Raw genomic sequence first — 24,389 nt, 5'->3', positions numbered from 1 at the left:
GAGCAGCAGTGTGGGAATCAGTTCACAGAAAGAGAAACTAACAGAAGGGGTTTCGGTCAGCAGCAGCAGCACAGGGGGTTTCCTTCAACACTCAACAGCTGAAGAGAAACAGTGGAAAGTTCAGGGTTCAAAAAAAATCTTCAGCTATTTTTACAGGCTTGGATTTATGTTCAGTGTACTTTACAACCAGCAGGTGGAGCTACAACAGCTGTGAAATCAGACCAAGAAGAAAGAGAACTGAGCTTCGTTAAACTTTAACTACTAATACATAAACGATGGTGGAGCTGCTCACTGAACTCATGTCTATGTCTCCTCACCCGTCTCTCTCTCTCCTCACCTTTCTGTCTTCATGTCCACGTGCTGTGGACAGACATCTGTACTGCATGTGGACATACAGTAGTCTCAGTCTCTGCTCAGACCCTGAGCCTCTCACCACACACATGCACTGATGGCATGTTCAGGTGTTCCTTGTACAGCAGCGACACCTGTCAGCTCTCATGTTTTCTTCCCTGTTGTCCTGCCAATAATTTTTTTCTCTAGAAATGTCCTCTATTTTTAATTTTCTTTACAAAAACTTGGCGGTGACGTGTTTGTTTGCATTGCCTTCCAGTACAGCAGAGGGCAGCAGCTACGACATCAGCTGGCACGGCTGGAACGACTGAGTGAAGTGAAGTCCGTCTTGTAAATTTGGGGGATTTTTGCCTGAACACAGGATAAAGCTGCCATGGAAAAGCCACGAGAGAAGTTGGATGAGGCCCATACTCGAACCAAGAATGAGAAAAAGAATACACAACCTCTGCTCGTGCTGCTGCTTTGAATAACAGTAAGATGAAGACAATAAGTCATGCCCTGACGGGAGCTTTCCAAGCTAACTGTTGTGAGACAAGCAGTCAGGATGAAATTATCATAAAGAGCCTGAGAGGTGACAGTACAGAGGACACTGTGCACGCCGACGTAATGGACAGTGATGGCTGCCATTGTTAAGGCTGTGCAGAAACAACTGGACCTGTGTGTTGACAAGAGAAAGAACATTCTGGAATACAAAGAGGATAAGCTTGAACAGTAGAGCTAGAAGGACTTTGTCAGAGTCACCGTTCTGACGAGCATGGGACGCTGAGGAGGCAGAGGGCCAGCTGACAGAGACCTGGTGCTGTTGGCATGTAAAGGAGGCGGATATCTCCACAGCACACCAACTGTTAGGCCCTGGGAAGCAGGAACCGTCCAGTAACTCGATGATGAAGAACACGCAAGATGAAGGAAAACTTGGTGTACAGGAAAGTATTCATTTGTGATGACCTCATAAATCTGAGGTATACACTTTTAAAAAGGCTAAGAAGAAATGTGAATACACATTCATCAGAGGATGTAAATACATCGCCATCACCAACCTGGATGACCTCTTCCTGATTGGACCCGATGAGGCTGACTACAAAGTGTTTCGACTTAAAGGACAGGCCTCAAGTACAAAGGCCACCGTCATCAGGATTGGTGGACAATCACCCTAAATATGTGTGGCAAAAGACGTAAACTAGGAGTCCTGGTTTCATCGAAATGTGTAAGTAATACGATGTTCTATGCTTCAGTGAGACAATATAGACATACCAGACTTGATTGAAAAATTAAATCACTGGGCTTTCAAGTGTTTACCAAGACTCAACACCATCTTACAGACGCCGTTTGTAACAAACGTAATGCTGAGGGATAAGTGTGTACAGGAAATGATGTGATGCTTGTCTACGTGTATAAAACGAAAGAAACACACTGAACTATGGTGTTCCTGGCAATTTCTATCCTACCATTCAACAGTAAATACTGACGTTACCATATTAGTATGTTTGAAAATATCACTCATGCTGTCTTCAACCTTTCTGCTCATACCAACCATCTTCAAGGTGTACACCAAAGAAAGAGATGATTGCGTTATTGACCTGACAGACGAAAGGGACGTGGATAAACATATTTGACAAATGTGAATAAATACTGGAACTGGCATAAATGCCATGGAGGAGAAAGTCAATGGATACATGTAGAGACAATGGTGTTTATGGTGCTTCTCCTTGTGTCTTAAATAGCAGATGTGGGAAGAGAAACAGGTAGGGAAAACTACTTCAATTGATATTGGTGTGATTGACCACATGATACGTGTATGACTTAAATTGCCAGTTCTCAGATAAGACTTGCATTATTGAACTGGTGTTGTGTGGGAACTATAAAGTCTACAAGGAGGAACCGGTGACTTATGACGGCTGCACAGTTGTAAAAGACGGGACAGAAACTGGTAAAATGGGATGAGGGGAAAAAAAGCAGCACATAGAAAATATACAGTTAAGCAAGCTGTATAATGTTGTAAAATAATTAAGATTTTATGTCCATGAAAGAGAAAACCTGACGGAATATTGACAACCCTGACTGCCAGAAAGATGTGGAAAAGGAATAAGATTGTGCATGTGAAAAAAAACAGGTCAGTTTAATCTAAGTGTTAATACAAAGTTAAAACAAAGATGATTGGATAATAAATGTTAAAGTGTGGAAAATAAAAAAAATAAAGAACATAAAATAAAACTGATCCAGTGAGCTCAGGAAAATGAAGGTAAGCAAAAAAAAAACAAAGCTACACAGGGATGTGCTGGCTGATAGTAATGTCCTGTCCAATTGAAAGCCTTCTTTGGACGTCAGCAGTGATGATATATTTCCTGTCAGGCCAACTTCACAGACGAGGAAACAGGTACAGGTACAGCGAGCCTTAAAAGTGGTAAGACTGCTGGTGCAGGTAACGCCTTGAGTGAATACATTAATACCTACAGTATTCATGTTAAATTGTTCAACATTATCCTGAGTTTACGGATAATCCCTAGAAATGGATTGTTATCTTGAACGGAAACTTTTTGAAAAGCTACCAAAGTCGATCATGTATTGGTACTTAAACTTGCTGTTCTGCCTTTAATACAGGGACCTGTGATCGATGGACAGACGCATCAGCACAGACACATCAGCACAGACGCATCAACACAGACGCATCAGCACAGACACATCAACACAGACGCATCAGCACAGACACATCAACACACAGACACATCAACACACAGACACATCAGCACAGACGCATCAGCACAGACACATCAGCACAGACACATCAGCACAGACACATCAACACACAGACACATCAACACACAGACACATCAGCACAGACGCATCAGCACAGACACATCAGCACAGACACATCAGCACAGACACATCAACACAGACGCATCAGCACAGACGCATCAGCACAGACGCATCAACACAGACGCATCAGCACAGACACATCAGCACAGACACATCAACACACAGACGCATCAGCACACAGACGCATCAGCACAGACGCATCAGCACAGACACATCAGCACAGACACATCAGCACAGACACATCAGCACAGACACATCAACACACAGACGCATCAACACAGACGCATCAGCACAGACGCATCAGCACAGACGCATCAGCACAGACGCATCAGCACAGACGCATCAACACAGACGCATCAACACACAGACGCATCAGCACAGACGCATCAACACAGACGCATCAGCACAGACGCATCAACACAGACGCATCAGCACAGACGCATCAACACAGACGCATCAACACACAGACGCATCAACACACAGACGCATCAGCACAGACGCATCAACACAGACGCATCAGCACAGACGCATCAGCACAGACGCATCAACACAGACGCATCAGCACAGACGCATCAACACAGACGCATCAACACACAGACGCATCAACACACAGACGCATCAGCACAGACGCATCAACACAGACGCATCAGCACAGACGCATCAACACAGACGCATCAGCACAGACGCATCAGCACAGACGCATCAGCACAGACGCATCAGCACAGACGCATCAACACAGACGCATCAACACACAGACGCATCAGCACAGACGCATCAACACAGACGCATCAGCACAGACGCATCAACACAGACGCATCAGCACAGACGCATCAGCACAGACGCATCAACACAGACGCATCAGCACAGACGCATCAACACAGACGCATCAACACACAGACGCATCAACACACAGACGCATCAGCACAGACGCATCAGCACAGACGCATCAGCACAGACGCATCAGCACAGACGCATCAACACAGACGCATCAGCACAGACGCATCAACACAGACGCATCAGCACAGACGCATCAGCACAGACGCATCAACACAGACGCATCAACACACAGACGCATCAACACAGACGCATCAACACAGACGCATCAGCACAGACGCATCAGCACAGACGCATCAACACAGACGCATCAGCACAGACGCATCAGCACAGACGCATCAGCACAGACGCATCAGCACAGACACATCAGCACAGACACATCAACACAGAGACACATCAGCACAGACGCATCAACACACAGACACATCAGCACAGACACATCAGCACAGACACATCAGCACAGACACATCAGCACAGACACATCAACACAGACGCATCAGCACAGACGCATCAGCACAGACGCATCAACACAGACACATCAACACAGACACATCAACACAGACACATCAACACACAGACGCATCAACACAGACACATCAGCACAGACACATCAGCACAGACACATCAACACACAGACACATCAACACAGACACATCAGCACAGACACATCAGCACAGACACATCAGCACAGACACATCAACACAGACACATCAACACACAGACACATCAGCACAGACGCATCAACACACAGACGCATCAGCACAGACACATCAACACACAGACACATCAACACACCCTGCATCACGTCTTTTCCAACAACACGTCCTTAGTCAGAATATCAACAACAGAACTTTTTTATGGCAGCAGGATTTTTATGGCAATTACTATTTTTTATAGTCTGGACACATGTACATATACATAGTTGTTTTTCTGTTCTGTACACTTTCTTCTTTTTTTTTTTTAATTTTCTAACTCTGCTCTGTGTAAGACTTGCTGGCTGTAACGACTAAAAGTCCCCAGTGTGGAATAATTAAAGTCTTATCTAATCTTATCTTATGTCATATTTGTGAATATTTAGTGTTAATGCTTGTGCTGACCTGAAGTCACTACTTTTATTTTCAGTTCAGATTTTTACTTCATCAGAAGAAACCAGAAGATCAAAAAGACTAAAATACAGAGAAAGTTTTAGTAGATAAATACTTCAATAATCCCCAACTGTGGTGCTGCTATTAGTCATTGTACTATGAAGTAAAACACACATGGTGAAACAGCAAAAAGTAAATCCAAAAGCGATCAAAAACAACTGCAAAAACGTCCTCAAGACAGTCCAGAGGATAAAAGAGCCAAAATAAGAAGATTACAATTAAAAACGTGTATATTTCGGATCAGACTGGATAATTCCACCTTAAATCTGGAGTCTGAGTTTAAATTCATTGAATTTTCTGTCACTCTGAATTTGATTATTCAGGTCTGATTCTGTAAGATTGAACAAACGCTTCTGTCAAATATAACAGGTTCATTCTTCATTTATTGATTGCTCGCGGATCATTTTTCTGATCACTTTCCGCTGCCTCTAATCATTGATCTTTCATGTCAACAGACTGATGCTAACAGACCGTTAGCTTCTTTAGCTTCTTGTTTCTCTGCTGGTTGTTCAATAATCATTTAAGTTTACACGCGCGCGCACAAACACACGCATACATATATACACATGCGCGCGCACACAGCTAGCTGTAGCATCTGTTACAGAGAGCTAACACACACACACACACACACACACACACACACACACACACACACACACACACAGCTAACATGTTCTCGGCTTCTATCTCCTCCTGTCAGCTTGTGCGGAGGTTCTGCTGAGGTTCTCCTCAGGTTCTACTGTCTCTGTGACTCACATGAATCTCCTTTGCAGGCCACAGCTCAGCTCAGCAGCTCCTCGGCTCGGCGGACTCTCTCCGGGATTCAAACCGTCAACCTGCCGCTGCCGCTGCCGCTGCCACGGAGCCTCCGGGCCTCAAGCGGACTCCTCATGGTCCGGGTTCAGGTTCAGGTTTCGGCGGGTTTTATCGGTCCTGTGTGTGTGTGTCAGAGAGAATTCACTGGGATCCAGTTGAGCTCCAGCGGGGAGGACTGGACTGATCACACTGGAAACCCCCTCCGCTGCTTCCGCCCAGGAAATCCCCCAGCTGCCCGGAGAGAGAAGCGGCCACAAGGGGCGCTGTTTACCAGGTCCAACAGAGAGAGAAGCGGCCTATGTGCTCATTACTCAGAGACTGAAATCATTTGAGAACAACTGAAAAACACGAAATATAAAGTGCATGATGTTCTAATATAAATACTGTCGTAGATAAATAAAGGTACAGATAGTAAAATAAGTCTGGAGCCACATTGAAATGAAAACGTGTCACAGACCATCGAGGGATGATGATGATGATGATGATGATGATGATGATGATGATGATGATGATGATGATGATGATGATATTTACTGTCAGTGAAGTGAATCTGTCGCTTCCTTCATGTCGGTAATGTCCTTTTTAGTCTGATAGTTTACTGTTAGAGATCTTTGAAGGTTTCTATAAAAGCCAGTTTCACCTGTAGACAGTGACAAACTGCACGCTGCACTGATGCTGAGCGCGCGCTCTGATGTTCACATGGAAAACCAGTAAAATCCACTTTACTGACGACTCAAACCTCTCGGAAACATTTTACATATGAGGATTTAAGCAATGACCATGCTAATAAATATATTAGTTAGTAAAACAAAAGGTTAGGAAAACACTGAAATAAGTAAAGAAACTGAGAAAATGAGCAGTTTTATTTCTTCTAAAACTCAACAGTGAATTCATACCCAATAAAGAAACAGGTGAATTAATAAGCTAACGTGAGTCTGGTGACAGATCAGATTTTGATCAGGTTTTGGTAACAATGATCCATTCGTGGTTGTAATAGCAAAGGGAAAATTCAGTGAATGATTTTATGCACATTTTATTTGTACATGATGCAGAGACAAACAGCAGAAAGTCTTTTTGCTTCAAATCATTGAATTAGTGAAATGAAAAATTTCAGTGCTGCCTTTACTTTAAGGTATAAAACATCAAGGTTCAAATCATTTAAAGCTGAAATTCAGTATTTCATGAACTTGTGGTTGTCAAGAAATTTGTTCAGATATCAGGCAGGACGTCAGTCGTTCAGTCTGCGTGGACCTGGTTTAGGAACTGGAGGGTGGTCAGTTCCAGTCCAGCACAGACCAGTCAGCACAGTGTACCTGCCGAGGTCCCATTGAGCAAGTCACATCTGTGACATTTGTTCATCCATTAAAGCATGTGTGCATAGACTACGTTTGTTGTTTGTAAAATGGCCAGAGAAAATGACATTTCATGAAGTATGCCTTCTTTTTTAACAGAATAAAGGCTGCGTGTCAGCATGCTGATGTTAGCATTTAACCATTTTCTTTTATACACGCTTTCGTATAAAATGTAAATAAGTAGTTGATTTTATTTTGTATCCTTTTTGTCGATTTGTTCTCCCTCCACCTCTCCTTTTTATTCTTTCTGTCACAAGATGGTTTTATCTTAAGAAAACTAGAACAAAGTGGAAACAAACTGTCCGTGAAAAGACATCATGTGTCATATAAACACATCAAAGTAACTTCAAGAAGTGACTGTATTTCGATTTAATGTTTGTATGTTTAAAACCAACAAACAGCAAAAGAGAAGAAACTGAAGAGGAAAATTCATTTATTGATGAACTTTGGCTTTATTGTCACTCCTCAAAAAGATCCTAAAACCTCCAAAATTAGGGTGAAATCATCAAGTCAGGACCTTCCTCCTACCTGAGTGACCACACACACACACACACACACACACACACACACACACACACACACACACACACACACACACACACACACACACACACACAGGAAAAATAAACAAATTCAAAACATAAAACAGGATTCAAATCAAATTTTAAAAAGACAAAAAACAGGTCCCACCCACTTTTATCAGGTCTGATTTCTGATTGGTCCAGAGAGAGCAGTAATGACAGACAAGACACAAACCCCATACCTGATCAATACATCCAACACACTAACTGATAAGCTGAGAACATAAGATAATAAAACACAAGATGACATGATAAAACCACAGAGGCAGGGTCAGAGGTCAGAGGGTCTCAGGAGGCCTGAGGCTTCTGGGAGTCCACTGGAGAGGACGAGTCCTGCAGCAGAGAGCAGAGACACAGCAGAGCAGGGCGGTCAACAAATATTAGAAATTGAAATTCAAACAGTGAAAAAATCCATACATTCGATTGTCAAAATATTCGATTGGCAAGAAAAAAAAATTTCAGCTGAAAAATCTTTAAATCCCACATATTGAAATGTCCATGATCACAAAAATCCAGTGACAGTAATTCAGAGTCCGATGTGAAAATACTCTCTACCTCTAAAATAATCTCTGATTTCTTGCTTCTCTGACGTCGCCTTCTCTCTCTCCTCTCCTGATTCATTGAATTCAAAGTTCATTTCAACTAAACCAGAGTTACTGATGAGCAGTGAAAGATGAACTGAATGAATTGACTTTTATTTTGATGTGACTGGTATTAAAGAATAATAAAGAAGAAAAACAGAAAGTTCCACCACAAAATCAGCAACCATCAAAAAAAGAACGATGAAAAAGAAACAGAAAGAAGAACGATCACATCAGACGAACAGAGTTACACCGAAGGTGTGAAGCATCTCTGACAACCTCTCATCCTGACGAAAACAACTCAGACTGACCACAGAGAATACGTGATTGGTCACTAAAGCTCACCTGACTCATTAAACAGAGTCACATTATGAACTTACTATCCATTAGGATCACCCTGATCAGGCGTCTCTTTGTTTTGCCACCAATATCAACAGACTATGACCCCTATCAGATCTGTTTAAATGCTTTGCAGTGTGTTGGGATCTCCACCAGGTGGCGGTGTAATGTGAGCCACAAACGCTGTCTGACTGAATAGTAAAGATGGTTGAAATGACCTAAAATTTATATCACAGAATTTTTTTTTGTTACAGTGATGGTATTTTTAATCGCAGTATTACAAAAATAAAAGGGATATTCTACTGAAAACATGGGTCTCTTTTCACCCTTTTAACAATGTAACGGAACACAAGAAGGAAAAACATTGAAAAAATGGTTGTGTTTACTGGAGCCAATGAAAATGAGCTGTAACCAGTGTGTTAATGAAGGAGTCACCTGGGTCACCTGGCCCATAATGAAGGTTAGATGAAGGTACGATTAGACATCTCAACAACATTTATTCAACAGTAAACTCAAAGTTCAATCTGTTAGTCCAACACTCAGCGTCCCACAGGACATGTCCATGAATCACATTTAGACACAGCAGCAACAGACACACACACAGACGCAGCAGGAGGCTTTCCTGTTACCAAAGAGCAGCTGAGCAGGAGCTGCAGCGTGAAGCGAGGAGCTAACGTTAGCTCAGGCTACGAGAGACGAAACAAAAAGCTATGAGAGCCCTGCTAGAAAAACCAGCATAACCAGCACGGGATGCTGGTCACCAGCATCAAAACACAACATATGCTGGTATTGCTGTTATAACCAGCATACTCCATGCTGGTTTTGCTGGTGGCTAGCTTTGCTGGTCTATGCTGGTTTTTCTAGCAGGGAAGAAACAGTTTCCATGTCGAAGCTGCTGCTCTGGCTCTTCACACGAGGCTGAACGTCCACAGTTTCTCTGACTGTCCTCAATGTCAAACACTCCAACGCTGCTCTAGCCTGTGGGCTGCTAGCCGCATCAGCCACAAAGCAGTGTGAAGTAAAATGATTAGCGCACACATAATGGTAACTGTTAGCCTCAGAGTTTCTCAGCTGTAGTTGCTGTTGGCACATTTCCATCAAGTTACTCCACTGGGTCTCTTCTTCTTCAGCTGGTGGCAGTAGAGGAACACTTTTGTGTTCTCGCAGCCGACATCAGAGACATTGGTGAGCGTTGCTCATCATGTTACTGTCACACCTTTGTGTCCGCAGTGTTTTAGTGAGGAAAACAATAGTTACTGGATGTGTGTACAGTACACACCTAGCTCTCTACATGCATGTTATCACAGCCACAGTAAAAAACTTCTCCTCACCTCCTTTGTCTCCTTAGCAGCGGCCTCCTCCTCCTCAGCAGGATACACCTCCATCTTGTCCTCCTCTCCTCCTCCCCCGTCTCCCCCCTCCATCCCATGTTCGGCCTCCCACTCTTGAAGAACCTCGTCCAGGTTAAACCTCCGTCTGTAGTTCACCAGGAAGTTCTTCACCTGAACCACAGACTTGTTGCCGATCACATCTGAGATAGCCTGGAAGTCCCGCCCATACTTCCTGATGGCTGTGTGTCATTGGACAAGAGGGACAGTCACTGACTGAGAGGTATAACTACAGTTATCAAGGTTGAATGAATCCAGGTGTTTGTCAGTTCACTTTGTTACAGGTAGTACAGGTGTGTCAGTTCACCTGGTAACAGATTCAGGCGTTACCTTGTACAGCGAGCAGCTGCTCCTCTGTGGTCCAACGAGTGTTAAACTTCTGATTAACCTGAAATGAAAACAGCAACATGAAGACACAAAGCCTACGTTTACACTCAGGGAAAACGCATATCTTTTCATGCGGTTTGGCCTCTTGTTTACATGCAAACAGAGTTTTTTTTCATGGAAAACGATCATTTTTAAAAACTCCGGCCAAAGTGGAGATTTTTGAAAACACCTGTTATGTGTTGAACGGGGTTAAATGGCATTTTAGTTTCTGAAATGTCACAACCTGAGACTGAAAATAATTAACGTCGTGTGAGCGACCTTGTTTACACTCATGCCCATAGGTTTGACATAGTTATGATGCACGTGTAAACGTAGGGAAAGTTTAGCAAACACAGCAACATCAACAAACATCAATATCAACAGACAAATATCAACACAAACAATCAGCAACATCAAGAAACAAATAGCAACAGACAAACGGCAACATCAACAGACATCAACAGACAAACATCAACACAAACAAACATCAACAAACAGCAACATCAACAAACATCAACAGACATCAACAGACAAACATCAACACAAACAAACAGCAACAAACAGCAACATCAACAAACATCAACAGACAAACATCATCAACAGACAAACATCATCAACATTTTCAAGCGTTGCTGTGTGTTGCTGCATGGCCACGTGTTGCTGTGTTGCCATGTTACCTCCGGTTGTCTGAACTCATCGACTCCAGAACTGATTTTCTCCTTCAGACAACTGTTTGACTGTTTGATGGCCTGAATCTGAAACACAGAGGGAGAGACAGGTGAAGAGGGACAGTGCCATCTCTTGATGGAGACCAGCTGACAGGCAGACAGGTGATCAGACAGACAGGTGAGCAGACAGACACACCTGTCTCTTAATGGAGACCAGCTGACAGTCCAGCTGTCTGATGAATCCCTGAGGAGATGAAGACGAGAGTGAGATGACGTCCTGCTGGTTCAAAAACATTCCTCTGGGTGGACGTTTCTTCAAGCGCTGAGATGCCTTACTGCCTGCCTGCAGGTGGACAGGTACAGAGAGAGACAGAGACAGATTTATACGGACACGACAGGTGTGACAATTGATACAACTACAGGTGGTCAGGTGTTGGTCAGGTGTTGTTACCTTCAGTCCAGATGCTGGTTTGACCTCTGACCTCTCAGATCCAGAACTCACCTGAAACAAAATCAATCTGTTAGTTAAAGAACTAGTTTGGAAAACCAGTCGGGCAAAAACAGCAGTCAGTAAGCAGGAAACAGTAAATAGTAAATAGCAGACAGTAAGACAGCAAACAGTCAACGATCAGCGGACAGTAAACAGTCAACGATCAGCAGACAACAAACAGTCAACGATCAGCGGACAGTAAACAGTCAACAATCAGCGGACAGTAAACAGTCAACGATTAGCGGACAGTAAACAGTCAACGATCAGCGGACAGTAAACAGTCAACGATCAGCGGACAGTAAACAGTCAACGATTAGCGGACAGTAAACAGTCAATGATCAGTAAACAGTCAACGATCAGTGGACAGCAAACAGTCAACGATCAGTGGACAGTAAACAGTCAACGATCAGCGGACAACAAACAGTCAACAATCAGCGGACAGTAAACAGTCAACGATCAGCAGACAACAAACAGTCAACGATCAGCGGACAACAAAAGTCAACGATCAGCGGACAGTAAACAGTCAACGATCAGCGGACAGTAAACAGTCAACAATCAGCGGACAGCAAACAGTCAACAATCAGCGGACAGTAAACAGTCAACGATCAGCGGACAGTAAACAGTCAACAATCAGCGGACAGTAAACAGTCAACGATCAGTAAACAGTCAACAATCAGTGGACAGTAAACAGTCAACGATCAGCGGACAGTAAACAGTCAACGATCAGTAAACAGTCAACGATTAGTGGACAGTAAACAGTCAATGATCAGTAAACAGTAAACAGTCAATGATCAGTAAACAGTAAACAGTCAACGATCAGTAAACAGTCAACAATTAGTGGACAGTAAACAGTCAATGATCAGTTAACAGTAAACAGTCAACGATCAGTGGACAGTAAACAGTCAATGATCAGTAAACAGTAAACAGTCAACGATTAGTGGACAGTAAACAGTCAATGATCAGTAAACAGTAAACAGTCAACGATCAGTGGACAGTAAACAGTCAATGATCAGTAAACAGTAAACAGTCAACAATTAGTGGACAGTAAACAGTCAATGATCAGTAAACAGTCAACGATCAGTGGACAGCAAACAGTCAACGATCAGTGGACAGTAAACAGTCAACAATCAGTAAACAGTCAACGATCAGTGGACAGTAAACAGTCAACGATCAGTAAACAGTCAACGATCAATAAACAGTCAATGATCAGTAAACAGTAAACCGTCAACGTTCAGTAAACAGTCAACGATCAGTAAACAGTCAACAGTCAACGATCAGCGGACAGTCAAAGATCAGTGGACAGTAAACAGTCAATGCTCAGTAAACAGTCAACGATCAGTAAACAGTCAAAGATCAGTGGACAGTTGTTTACCTCCTTCTTGTCGTCTTTATTTGGGTCGAACTCTGAGTCGCTGGCAGGATTTGCGTTTCCATCCTCAGCCTCATCATCACTGAAACACACAGTTTAAAGAAGTTATTGGAATCCTTCAATAACATCAAAAGACTTACGGTGATTTACACCAACAGTAGCGTTACCTGTAATGTGATGTTACCTGTCATGTTACCTGCTGTCTTACCTGTAGAACTATGTTACCTACCATGTTACTTGTTGTGTTACCTGCAGTGTTACCTGTGGTGTTACCTGTGGTGTTACCTGTGATGGTGTCTGTAGTGTTACGTAACGTAACCTGTAGTGTTCCCAGGATTCCTACACATTTCCATGACGAAATTTCTTACTGCAGACTCAAATGTTCAAAGCTCTCGAACATTTTTCAGATGTTTATTATGTAATTTAATGTTTTCAAATCCAACTGCTGATTAGGGCTGGCCGATAAAACGATAGCGATATGTCTCGTGATAGACACGTCATCAATATCAATATAGAATGCATTCGATGAAGCATTCGATTTTTTTTTTTTTCTTTGTCGGAAGAAACCTGAAGTTGTGAAGCGAGGTTGGTTGCATGAACAAAGGCACTCGCTCTCAGGTAACCGAGCAACGTAGGGAGTAATCGCTAATCAGTGAGAGAGACACGCTAACAGCCAATCATGTAACATTATCAAGTTCGGTTGCTCCGTGTCATTGTCTCGTGTTTGATGCTCCGCGAGGAGTGAGATGAGAAACAGAAAGTGAGCGCTGCAGCGAGCGAAGAATAAAACAGGGAAAGTCAGCTCAGTTTGGAGTTTTTTGGATTTTATAAGTCGGACCGTCGTCAGACCAATGTGGTCTGTAACTTATGCAAGACTGTCGTCCCCACCAAGACCAGTAACACCACAAACTTATTGAACCAGCTTAGCCGCGCTCACTCTTTGGAGCGCAGCCGTATTCGCCAACGTCCAACAACCGCAGCAGCACCGACAAGCAGCTGACCGCCATGCAGAGGTATCTGCTTCAGTGCCTGATGACAAATCATCTAAAAGACACGAAGACGTAACGGAGGCAGCGGCATCTCATACAGCTAAAGACACGCTTCACTGAGCACTGAGGAGAAGCCAGCTTACAAACAGCTCTTATAATAAAAATATAACTGAACAGTTCATGTATGTTCAGAGGAAGAAGAGCGACTGAAGTTGTTCTTATGTCTAGGCTGGTTTTATAGTTCAGTCAGTGTTACTGTGCTGTCATCATGTTTGTTTGTTTGTTTGTTTGTTTGTTTGTTACTGATGTCAAGTTTCTGCTGTGTTTCTAAAACACTGCACATATCTGAAAACATTTTATTCAGCAGAAGGTGAATCAGCTGTGAACTTTCTGCACTAAACCTGCAGAAAAAAAGTTCTCAGGTTTCTCTGTTTACATTTTGACACTTTTTTTACATTTATTATTTGAGTGTTTTCCATGGCTGTGTTGACATTTCCTTTCTGCCTCGATAGCTGAGGGATTATAATCAGAGGAAGGTTCAATTTAAAATAAAAATGTTTAAATTGAATGCATTTTTCTCCTGGTCCTTATTTTAAATAGGTCATAAAAAATATCAGTAATTATCGATATCGACCGATATAAAACACTTATATTGCAATAGAGTTTTCAGCCATATGGCCCAGCCCTACTGCTGATATGCGTGTTACACTCAAACTACATGTTACGGCTGTATCCAAAGTCAAATCAGATTTAGCTGTTCAATTAGAAGATTCGACTTTTTTCATCTCAACTATCTGACAATCACAGAATTCATGGGCATGAGTGTCAGTGATGATTTCGACCACGTGGACATAGTCAAATGCAATGGAGTCATGGGAACATGTTTGAGAATTTGAAAAAGTAAAAGGCGACTAAATATGATGAAAGACTTAAAAGCAGCCTGTGTGATCTGCTGACCTGTTGGGCTACCACATGGATTTGTTGAACAGTGAGACTGGCAGCACAGGGTCAGGGTTAGGGGTTAGGGGTTAGGGGTTAGGGGTTAGGGGTTAGGGGTTAGGGTTCTCTTTACATCAAGCTCTAATAGCCTGTTTTTCCTTTCACTTTAAACATTAAAAGCAACGTCTAAATGAATTCACAAATGAAACTTTGAAATGAGGTCACGACTAAACTCTGATATCACCCTACATGAGTCTGATCTTCTGCTTCTAAGACTCACATTTTGTCTTGTTTTAAGGTTTTTTTCGCTTTGTGTCTTGTCTTGAAAAAGAAAATAATAAATAAACTTTAAAAAATAATTAAAAAAAGACACACATTTTAGTGCCGTTCTTCGTCATGTCTGATGCGAAAACATGACATTTCCACACAGTTTAAGTAAAAGTGTGCATCCTGAACTATGGTCTAGTTATAAAATGGCAGCGCATCACAGAGCAGCTCTCCTGCTGTGCTGCTGACAGCGCTGTCAGCCAAGGAGTCGATCACGGTGGAGGGAAGTCAGCAGGTTGTACCACCATCTGGTTCGAAAGTGGTTTCACCGACTCGAGTGTCAGAGCAGCCGACCGGAACAACTGTCGTCCATTCCCACCACAGCTACCTTTGTAAAGTTTAGAGCCTGTCATTCAGCTGCTCCTGCGATGCTCTGCATACAATGACACGGCTAAAAAAACAAAACTAATGTTTGACTGACAAAATGTAAATCGACTCCGGGTCTTCACGACTGATGGCTTGAGTCATCGTGTTTTCAGGGGTAGCCTTAGTATGCATGCCATTATGCTGAAACTGCGGAGCTGTTCAGTCTTAATATTTGGGTATTTGTGGTGCTATGCACAACATATACGCAATTCAAAGGTACTGCCTAACTTCTCTGCTCACAGATGTCTAGATTTGGTACAGTTATGAGGTGCGAGGACGGACAGGCGCAGCAGCAGCTTCGTGTGGACTGAGCACTCACTCATTCATACTCCCTGCATGCTTTCCATGACGGCACGCTCGCTCTGGGACGCCCTCTCTCACACATTTTTTAGAAATTCAGAACTTTGTCTTTTAGAAAAGAGAATAGTGGCAATAGTCTGGAAACACATATTTTTCAGTTTACTTATCCTGACCTGAACATCACTAAAATTAAATTCTATACTTTTCCATACAGTGCAGGAAGCCTGTGTTACCTGAGCAGGTTGCAGCTCACCTGTCACCTCTCTCTCTCTTGTGTTTCCGTGTCTGTCGGTCCATCAGACTTGTTTTACTGCGACTTTTCTTCCAGGAGTAATAAAACCGAACCAGACTGGCCATCGACTTATCTGGTAACTACAGGAAGAGAAACAGTCTTTAATGTACAGTTTATACAGCAATGTACATACAGTACTTTGTATCTGTACTGCATGTAAGATAGATAATCCTTCAGGTGTTCACAGAACCACAGATAGAAAGAGTAATAGAAATAAATAATAAGAGGTACATAAAGCTAAAATAAGAACACAATTAAAAATAGAAACTACTCAAAAGTATTTGGAGACAAGAATCAGAGGGTAAGGTGACAGCGGTGTGATGAACAGCAGCAGAGTGAGAGTGCTGAAAGTGTACACCAGAGGGGGGGTGGTCTGAGTGGAGCTACAGACTGTGGTCTCCAGCGCAGCTGGAGGCAGCAGGTACCTGTTTAACACCTGGTTGGGATGATGTGGTGGCTAAATGAGCTGCCCACATGCCACAGCTCATCACAAAGGGTGAGTGAGAGACTACCCAGGGTGATTCTGATCTTGTCCTTCATCCTCCTCTCCACCACGGACTCCAGACTGTCCGGTTTCGAGTCCGACCACAGAGCTGGGCTTCGATAACAGCTTGCTGAGTCCGCTGGCATCAACAGCCCAAAAGCCACCACCTCGGCACACCAAAGCAAAGCAAAGAGCACTGGCTGCGACAGACTGATGGATCTCATGAGCACAGTCTGCTCTGTTGCTTCCTGAAAAGGGTGTCTGTGTGAGACTAGTCTGTCTTTTTTTGTTTTGGACCCCAAGGTACCCGTACAAGTCCACTGTCTCCAATTCCTCCCCCTGGATGATAGCTGGGAAAGGGGGCCTCCTTGTCCTCTGGTAGCTGACCGCCAACCTGTTGGTCTTGCTGATGTTGCACCACATGACAAAGTTCTCTGTCAGTCCTCTGCTGTAGGGCTGGATTCTGAAATCCAGGATGCAGCGTCACAGTGCCTTTGCATCACCAGATGCTCCCTTGAAAGGCTGAATGGTGTTGAAAGCACTGGACAAGTCAAAGAACATGACCCTCAGGGTGCTTCCCTGCTATTCCACTCTGAGAGTGCCTTGGGGGTCAGAAGGATGACGGTATCCTCTACTGAAATGTTTGGCTTGTATGCAAACGGCTGCAGATCCAGGCAATCATTCAGCAAGGTCTTCATGTGGCACAGGACCAGCCTCTTAAAGGTCTTCATGTGGCACAGGACCAGCCTCTTAAAGGTCTTCATGTGGCACAGGACCACCCTCTTAAAGGTCTTCATGTGGCACAGGACCAGCCTCTTAAAGGTCTTCATGTGGCACAGGACCAGCCTCTTAAAGGTCTTCATGTGGCACAGGACCACCCTCTTAAAGGTCTTCATGTGGCACAGGACCAGCCTCTTAAAGGTCTTCATGTGGCACAGGACCACCCTCTTAAAGGTCTTCATGACATGTTAAGTGCTACAGGTCTGTATTCGTTAAGAGTGTGTGAGTACTGAACTCTATATTGGTCTCAGTACCTGCACTGATCTCAGCATCTGTACTGGTCATAGTGAGATAAAGGAACTGGCTTTGGTGGGGACATACCATCTGCTGGATGCGGTGGAAGCTCTTCCCGTGGAAACTGAAGGCCTGTTCGAACAGGACTCTGTCCTCCACGGTCCACTCATCAGGAAATGGAGTAAAGTTAGGCAGGTCTGCCAGAGATTTCTCAATGTTGTGTTTGTGCCAGAAGAGCATCCCCAGTGCCTGAAGACAAAGATACAGATAAATACTGTGAAGAGGAAGACTCACGGCTCTCTGCTGTCTGTTAGTGCATATTCATCTGAAGATCACAGCACAGAGCTCCATACCTGCTCCATATTGTAGCCATGTTTCTCTTTGGCGATAGCAACATACTCATCCACTGAAACAGAGGACACACTGTAAACATCTGAAACGTCAAATATCACCTTCATCTTCAGTGACAAGTTACATTTTCGATCAAACTGAGAGTAATTCAGGGTTGTTTCTTACACTGAGTCTGGTTCAGACAGCTGCTGGGGATCCAAACCAACATGCCGAGGTTTTCTCTGAGCTGAGCTGCCTGGGCCACTTCTGAGAACACACACACACACACACACACACACACACACACACACACACACACACACACACACACACACACACACACACACACACACACACACACACACACATCCACAAACCACATGCTGTGTTATTATCATAAATATTGTCTTTATTAACATAAAGTTAAGATGACTGACTGACTGACTGACTGACTGACTGACTGACTGACTGACTGACTGACTGACTGAAGGCCCCACAGGTTTGTATTCCAGGTTTGTGTCAGTGTCCCATTTCCTGCAGATATTCTTGATGCTACTGTTGTAACTCTTGCGAGTAGTATTCAGCTTTTACACTTGGTGTCCACTTAACTGGGTACACCACTTTATTAAGTAGCCGTTCATGTCATATTATATACAAAGGTTTGGATCTGTCGAGGCCAAACAAATCATCGTTTCCTGATGTTCGTTCTCATCTTGTTTGATTCTCGTCTTTGTTAGCTCTGTCTGTTGGTCTCTGCATTCTCTTTGTTTTGATTCTGCTGCTGATCGTTTAACCTGCAACACTACTTTCAATCAATAATGAACATTTTGAATTGCCGAAGCATAACTTTGCATCCATTTTTATTGTTTTTGCACGTCATGTTAGCTAGTTTGAGGCGGTGCTGTAGCTGAGCTAAAAACACGATTACATCAGTGGTCACTGTTGGCAGATTGGTGACAGTTTCCTTTAATTCAGGAGAAATATGTAGGAGTTTAGTAAAAACCCAGGTTGCATGCTTATAGTGCCGTGAACTATTCTGTATATCTTGAAACGTTTCGAACTGTGGAATTAAAACCATATTACAACACAACGCCCTGCTGTAACGAACCAGGTCGAACTCTCACTGCCAGTTCATTCAGACTCATTTCATCAATCAAAACACTTCGATTTTATATGTTCCATCTTCTTTCTCTTGATACATTGCCAGTTTTACAGTGTGACATACAACAACGACATGTTTGTAACTTGTGTAGATTTTACTTTCGCCACTGTCTCACAGTCAGGAGAGACCTGAGAACAAGAAACACTCACAAGAACACAATTAACTAACAGAAACAACACAATTAGGAAATAAACAAGGAACTAATAAAAACAGAAGAATCACAAAAAATATAGAGCTTTAAAATCTCCGCAGGGGATGTTGGACTCTAGTTTGAAGGCAGTTAGCATTTCATTCCCTTTAAAAGGTGCAGCGTACCCCAAACCAGCTGTCAACATTAGTGTGTTTATGAGGGATATCTGAGGTTCAGCAGATCCTGGATCGTGTCCTGCAGTTACTGGACATACGTGAGAGATGAGATGTGAGATGGTTTGAAGCTTCAAAAGTGCAGTTTTATAGATAATTAACATGAGATGGCTGTTTCTTCCAGATTGTCAGTAGTCCATCCATTGAACATGAATCTTCAAAGACTTTTTCCTCAGGATTTGTATGACTCAACAAGAGTAATCTGTGTATCATTTAAAGTTTTAGCGGCACTGAAGATGAGTCAGAGCCTGAGCTGCAGTGGAGCCTGGGCATATAAAATCCCATCATTAACAGAAAAATTGACGCTGAAGTACTGGACGTAGAATTATGTTTTTTAGGAATAATATGAAAAGTAATGGCCGAGGACAGATCCCTGTGGCAACCACCTTCTGATGGCAAGAGGGCTTGACTGAATCCCATCAGCAACAGTCTGAGTTCCCTCTGGTGAGTTAGGGTGGAACCATTTAAGCGTGGCTTCACCGAGACCTATAGACTGAAGTTTATGGAGCAAGATTTCATGATCAACAGTATCAAATACTTTTAATACTGTCAATAAAGAGGGCAGCACAAAACTATTTTTAATGCAGGGAAGAGACAATGTTGTGGTCAGAGCTGGTGGATGTGGTGATGGTGTTTTGGCAACTCGTTAGCAGAACACTGGGTGGGTGACAGAAAATGAAATGTTTGCTGACAGTAGTTTTGGCCCAAACCAGTTTGGATGTACGTCATCGCCTCTAAATAACTGTCTGCGTTCCAAGAAGATGTTGAAATTGAGGACGGCGTGGGCTGAAGAGAGCCAGGTGTGCCGAGACAGTAGCCTGCTGAAACGCCCAGCACCACAGCTACAGGTGGGGGTGGGGCTGGATATGCAGACGTTTCTCACAGATGTTTTCAAAGAGCAAAACAAGTGCACAAAGGAAGTTTTCAGAAGTTCAGACTACTCCTTTTGGGTGTCACTCACATCTATGTAAACCATGACCCTGGGGGCACATAGCTGTTATGCTAGTATTTCCACTCCCTAGACAAGGACCAGTACCAGAACCACTCAACTTTGTGGGCAGTGGTGCTGGACTGGCCTTGGACTCTGAGCCGATAGAGGACAAATGTTGCTCCATCTTCACCCACGCACTGAACTTGTTACTCAGCGGGACAGACCCTGGTGGTGGAGTATAGGAGGAGCGTGTGTGGAACAGATCCCTGCCTTGGGATTGGCTCCATGCATGGGCCAGTGGCACAACCCGACAACCGGTGGCTTCATCTCTGTGGATACCAGATCAGGCCAGGGAAGCTTGGTGTTGTAGTTGGGAATTGGAGAAGCTTCTGCAGCCAGCGAGTGACGGTGTCGCTCATGCTGTTGGGTCCAGTGGAGGTTGGAGATACGATCTTCACCTTTTTTTTTTTTGTACTTTACTGAGGGCTTCCAGAGCAGAGGTGAGTTGTGCCGTTGAGGTAAAAAATTAACTGAAGGGTTTGTTGCAGCAAGCCTGCTGGCAAACAAGGTAAAAATGGTGTGAGGGGGGTCTGTCTGTGTTGACTGAGTTGATGGGTGCAGGGTCAACTCTTTATATGCATCAATCCTTTTCACTGCTTGCAAACTTTTGTTGTTGTCGTCATTATTATTTGCTATTATTTGTGCATCTATTTTAGCACAGCTAGCATGAAACTAAAACACATAAAACCAGTGTGATGCAGACTGTAGATCAGATCCAGGATTAGCAGCAGTAAAATAAATATTCCAGAAGAAGCAGCAGTGAAAGCAGCTCACTGTAGAAACAGAAACACTAGAAGTAATCTGTCGTAGAGCTACATACTGAAGAAGCTGCTCAGTATGAAACTCCAAGCAGTAAAGAACCAGAATCAGTATGACAGAGTCACTATAGAAACCAGTTCAAGAGGACTGGAACCAGTTGAGAAGTCTGCTAACCAATAGCATGTACTTCAGTGTTCCTGTTGTTCGAGGCTACTACTCCGCCTCCAGCACACCGAGCAGTGCTTAGATTCTTACCCGGGTCAAAGTCCGGAACCACGGCCTGGTACTGCGGTCCAACCCGCATCCCTCCTCCACCTGGACACAAATGTACACCAATGATAGTAATACTAATTTAGAGTACATACAGTACACGGCTGTATAACAGAGACCGAGGCTACCTACCATGCTCCTCGTCGCTGCTGGAGCCTGAACTTCCTTCTTCCCAGCAGCTAGTTCCATTACCGGACAGATTCTTTCCGCCGGGGTTCACTGTTGCTCCGTGACCACTGCTGCCGCTTCCTGCCGGGGCTCTACCTCTCCGCTTCCCCGGAGCCTCTGAGTTTCTCTCCAACATCGCCGGCATGACGACTACCGAGGCAGCTCGTGCTAACTCCTAGCTGCTAACTCAGGCTAATGGTTAGCTAGTTAGCTTAGCTGCCCTGCTAACAGAACCGAACCGGTTAGTTGTGCACGTAGAGTTCGCAAGCTGTTCGGTCCTACGAGCTGCGGGAGGGTTCAGTGTGAAGCAGAGCCTGAGACGGAAATTATTCGTGAAATGAAGCGGACAGAAGATTAATGAGCTCCAGCAGAAAGATGCTAACAGTTAACCCGAGACTGAAGCTTCACTTAGTCTGAAAAGTTACGGAACAAGCAGCCGGAACCAGAACAAACCAGATAAAACCAGACCGACACCAACAGACGGGCTCACGGACACCAGCACAACCTAAGTACGGAAAAAAGGAACTAAAGCTGATCAGGGATCAGCCACACTGAAGCTGATCGATCACAGAGGAGGAGGAGGAGGAGGAGGAGGAGGAGTGTGTGTGTGTGTGTGTGTGTGTGTGTGTGTGTGTGTGTGTGTGTGTGTGTGTGTGTGTGTGTGTGTCTGCTGCCATCACAGGTCACACGTTAACATATCAAATACATTAAAATAAATGAGTTTTTGACTGATCAGCTTTCTAGTCTCCATACAAATATTAAAAATCGTTTGTTTTTTAAAAAATATTGGAATAACTAGCCTAAAAACAATCTGTCGATTGTCAACAACTGTTTCAATAATCCAATAATCGATGAATCTATTCTGTAGCTGCGAGCAGATTTCAGTGTTTATGAATGTTTCAGTTAACGACTAGAAGTGAAGTGGAGGCTGCTGTATAAACTCAGTATGAATCATAATAAAGTAAAACAGCTGCAGTGCTGTTGTTGTATATAATGCTGATGATTACAGGTTTACATGCTGATTATAAGTGATCAATAGGGGGTAAAGTGTTACCAGTCATTAATCAGCATGTACAACAAACATCCATCGCATACAGAGAGAAGATCATTTGTACTACAGTTACGGATGAACTACTACACTGTCTGCAGTACCTGACCAGGTACACAGTACAAAATACAAAATACAGTTCATACAAATGTTAGTTCAAAATGCAATAAATATGATAAAGGTCATCCCCTAAACTGTCAGCGGTATAGTGTGAACAACATGAGGTGAGGTGGGTGTAGTGAGCAGAGTCAAAGGTGAGCAGGTGGCTGAAGGATGGGTGGAGATAGAGGGTGATAAATGAAGGCAAAGGTGTAGAGTTACATCTATGCCTATTAAGGCATGAAGGGATTTTTTCATGGAAACCACAAAATATGTTGTTGAAATATTTGTTGAAATATTTTAGGGGTTTAATAAATGCCAGAGGGACTTTAATGCTTTCAACAGTTTCACTATTAATGTGATGTGTGTCCGAGAGTGTGATGTTCATCTTGTTGATGCCTGTTCAACCTGTTTTCCTAAATAAAGAACAAAACACGAGCGACTGCGACTGTCACCACATTAAAGAGCTCTGTACTGCTTCACATGGCTACAAATGATCACTGTATACAGTGTACCAACAGGCCTGTGTGATGTCATCATGGACCAACAGGCCTGTGTGATGTCATCATGGACCAACAGGCCTGTGTGATGTCATCATGGACCAACAGGCCTGTGTGGTGTTTTATTATCTCGAAGCTGCTCTACAACATCTGTGTCTTCTACCTTTTATTTGTCTCACGTGTATCTGTCAGTCTGTTGTTTGTGTTGAGGACGTTTTAGTCCTCCAGATGTTCTACAAATATCCGAGCTGATGTGACTGTAGATCAGTTGATATTCAGATGATTGTTTGTCAGTGTGATGTGATGTGATGGTTATAACCTTTGAACCCTGAATACAGTGATATGATTTCAATGTGTGCAGTTACAGCCAGTGAACAGCAGGAGGAGCAGTTGATTTCATCTTCCTGATAAAGATATGATGTGTTTGTACAATCAGACTTAACAAACACAAACTGATAGATGTTTTAATTTTAGTTCACAGAAAGTACACAAGTATCGGCAACTAAATGTACTTCAAGTATTGAAAGTAAAAGTAGTCATTATGCAGAGTGGCCCTCTGCCAGCGTTAAATGATTTATTTAATTATTCTTATTCTTATTATTATATATGTCGTCTTCTGCTGTGGCTCAAACTGCTGTGAGCTGGAATGAGCTAGATACACAAAACCCGGCCCAATAACTGGAAATGATGTGTGCTTCCCATGAAATATGAGTCCAATCAGCCAGATGGTGGCACATATTAAGGGCCAAAAATTCCATATTGGAGAGTCCAGGCCTGCCACACCTGAAGTCTGATTGACTTGAAATTGGACACATGTCTAATCACTACAGAAAAACCCTTTGGACCATGAAAGTGTGCCATCATGCATTTACAGTGATATGGACAGAACTTCAT

At 43.3% G+C, this 24,389-nt stretch overlaps 2 protein-coding genes across 5 annotated transcripts in view; both read right to left on the bottom strand.

Annotated features, from left to right (window-relative positions):
- traf3 (TNF receptor-associated factor 3) overlaps window positions 1–19,813 on the bottom strand; it is a 32,065-nt gene extending 12,252 nt beyond the window's left edge. The window contains exon 1 of one of the 2 annotated variants that reach the window (XM_070978842.1): window positions 19,810–19,813. The gene's annotated coding sequence lies outside the window, so the exon portion shown is untranslated. Of the gene's footprint in view, window positions 1–5,900; window positions 6,198–19,809 lie in introns of those variants that run through there. The other variant, XM_070978840.1, reaches the window with a different exon arrangement.
- Window positions 7,729–22,455, bottom strand: rcor1 (REST corepressor 1). Of its 3 annotated transcripts, XM_070978844.1 has the most exons (13): window positions 21,813–22,455; window positions 21,666–21,725; window positions 18,322–18,402; window positions 18,159–18,211; window positions 17,893–18,054; window positions 16,269–16,387; window positions 13,098–13,176; window positions 11,687–11,737; window positions 11,432–11,578; window positions 11,245–11,322; window positions 10,532–10,589; window positions 10,145–10,383; window positions 7,729–8,226 (listed from the first exon to the last, which is right to left on the bottom strand). In XM_070978844.1, the coding sequence occupies exons 1-13, from the start codon at window positions 21,991–21,993 to the stop codon at window positions 8,182–8,184; spliced, it is 1,353 nt and encodes a 450-aa protein (XP_070834945.1). In that variant the 5' UTR covers window positions 21,994–22,455; the 3' UTR covers window positions 7,729–8,181. The 3 variants fall into 3 exon arrangements, with proteins under 3 accessions (XP_070834945.1, XP_070834944.1, XP_070834946.1); XM_070978843.1 differs by having other exon boundaries at window positions 11,432–11,737; window positions 21,813–22,102; XM_070978845.1 differs by lacking the exons at window positions 21,666–21,725; window positions 21,813–22,455 and adding an exon at window positions 18,489–18,554.
- Window positions 22,456–24,389: the final 1,934 nt, after the last annotated feature.

Source organism: Chaetodon trifascialis, chromosome 14 (assembly GCF_039877785.1).
Source record: "Chaetodon trifascialis isolate fChaTrf1 chromosome 14, fChaTrf1.hap1, whole genome shotgun sequence".
Taxonomy (NCBI): domain Eukaryota; kingdom Metazoa; phylum Chordata; class Actinopteri; order Chaetodontiformes; family Chaetodontidae; genus Chaetodon; species Chaetodon trifascialis.
The sequence above is the reverse complement of the archived record's forward strand: the minus strand, read 5'-3'. Positions and strand labels throughout refer to the sequence as shown.

What these genes read in the sequence shown, in the direction of transcription:
- rcor1 (XM_070978843.1), bottom strand. Translation starts at nt 21,993, where the DNA reads ATGCCGGCGATGTTGGAGAGAAACTCAGAGGCTCCGGGGAAGCGGAGA. An exon ending in TGGTCTCCATTAAGAGACAG is followed by an intron (nt 11,323 to 11,431) that starts GTGTGTCTGTCT and finishes TCTGTGTTTCAG; the next exon opens with ATTCAGGCCATCAAACAGTC. An exon ending in ATGAGTTCAGACAACCGGAG is followed by an intron (nt 10,590 to 11,244) that starts GTAACATGGCAA and finishes TTTTCATTTCAG; the next exon opens with GTTAATCAGAAGTTTAACAC.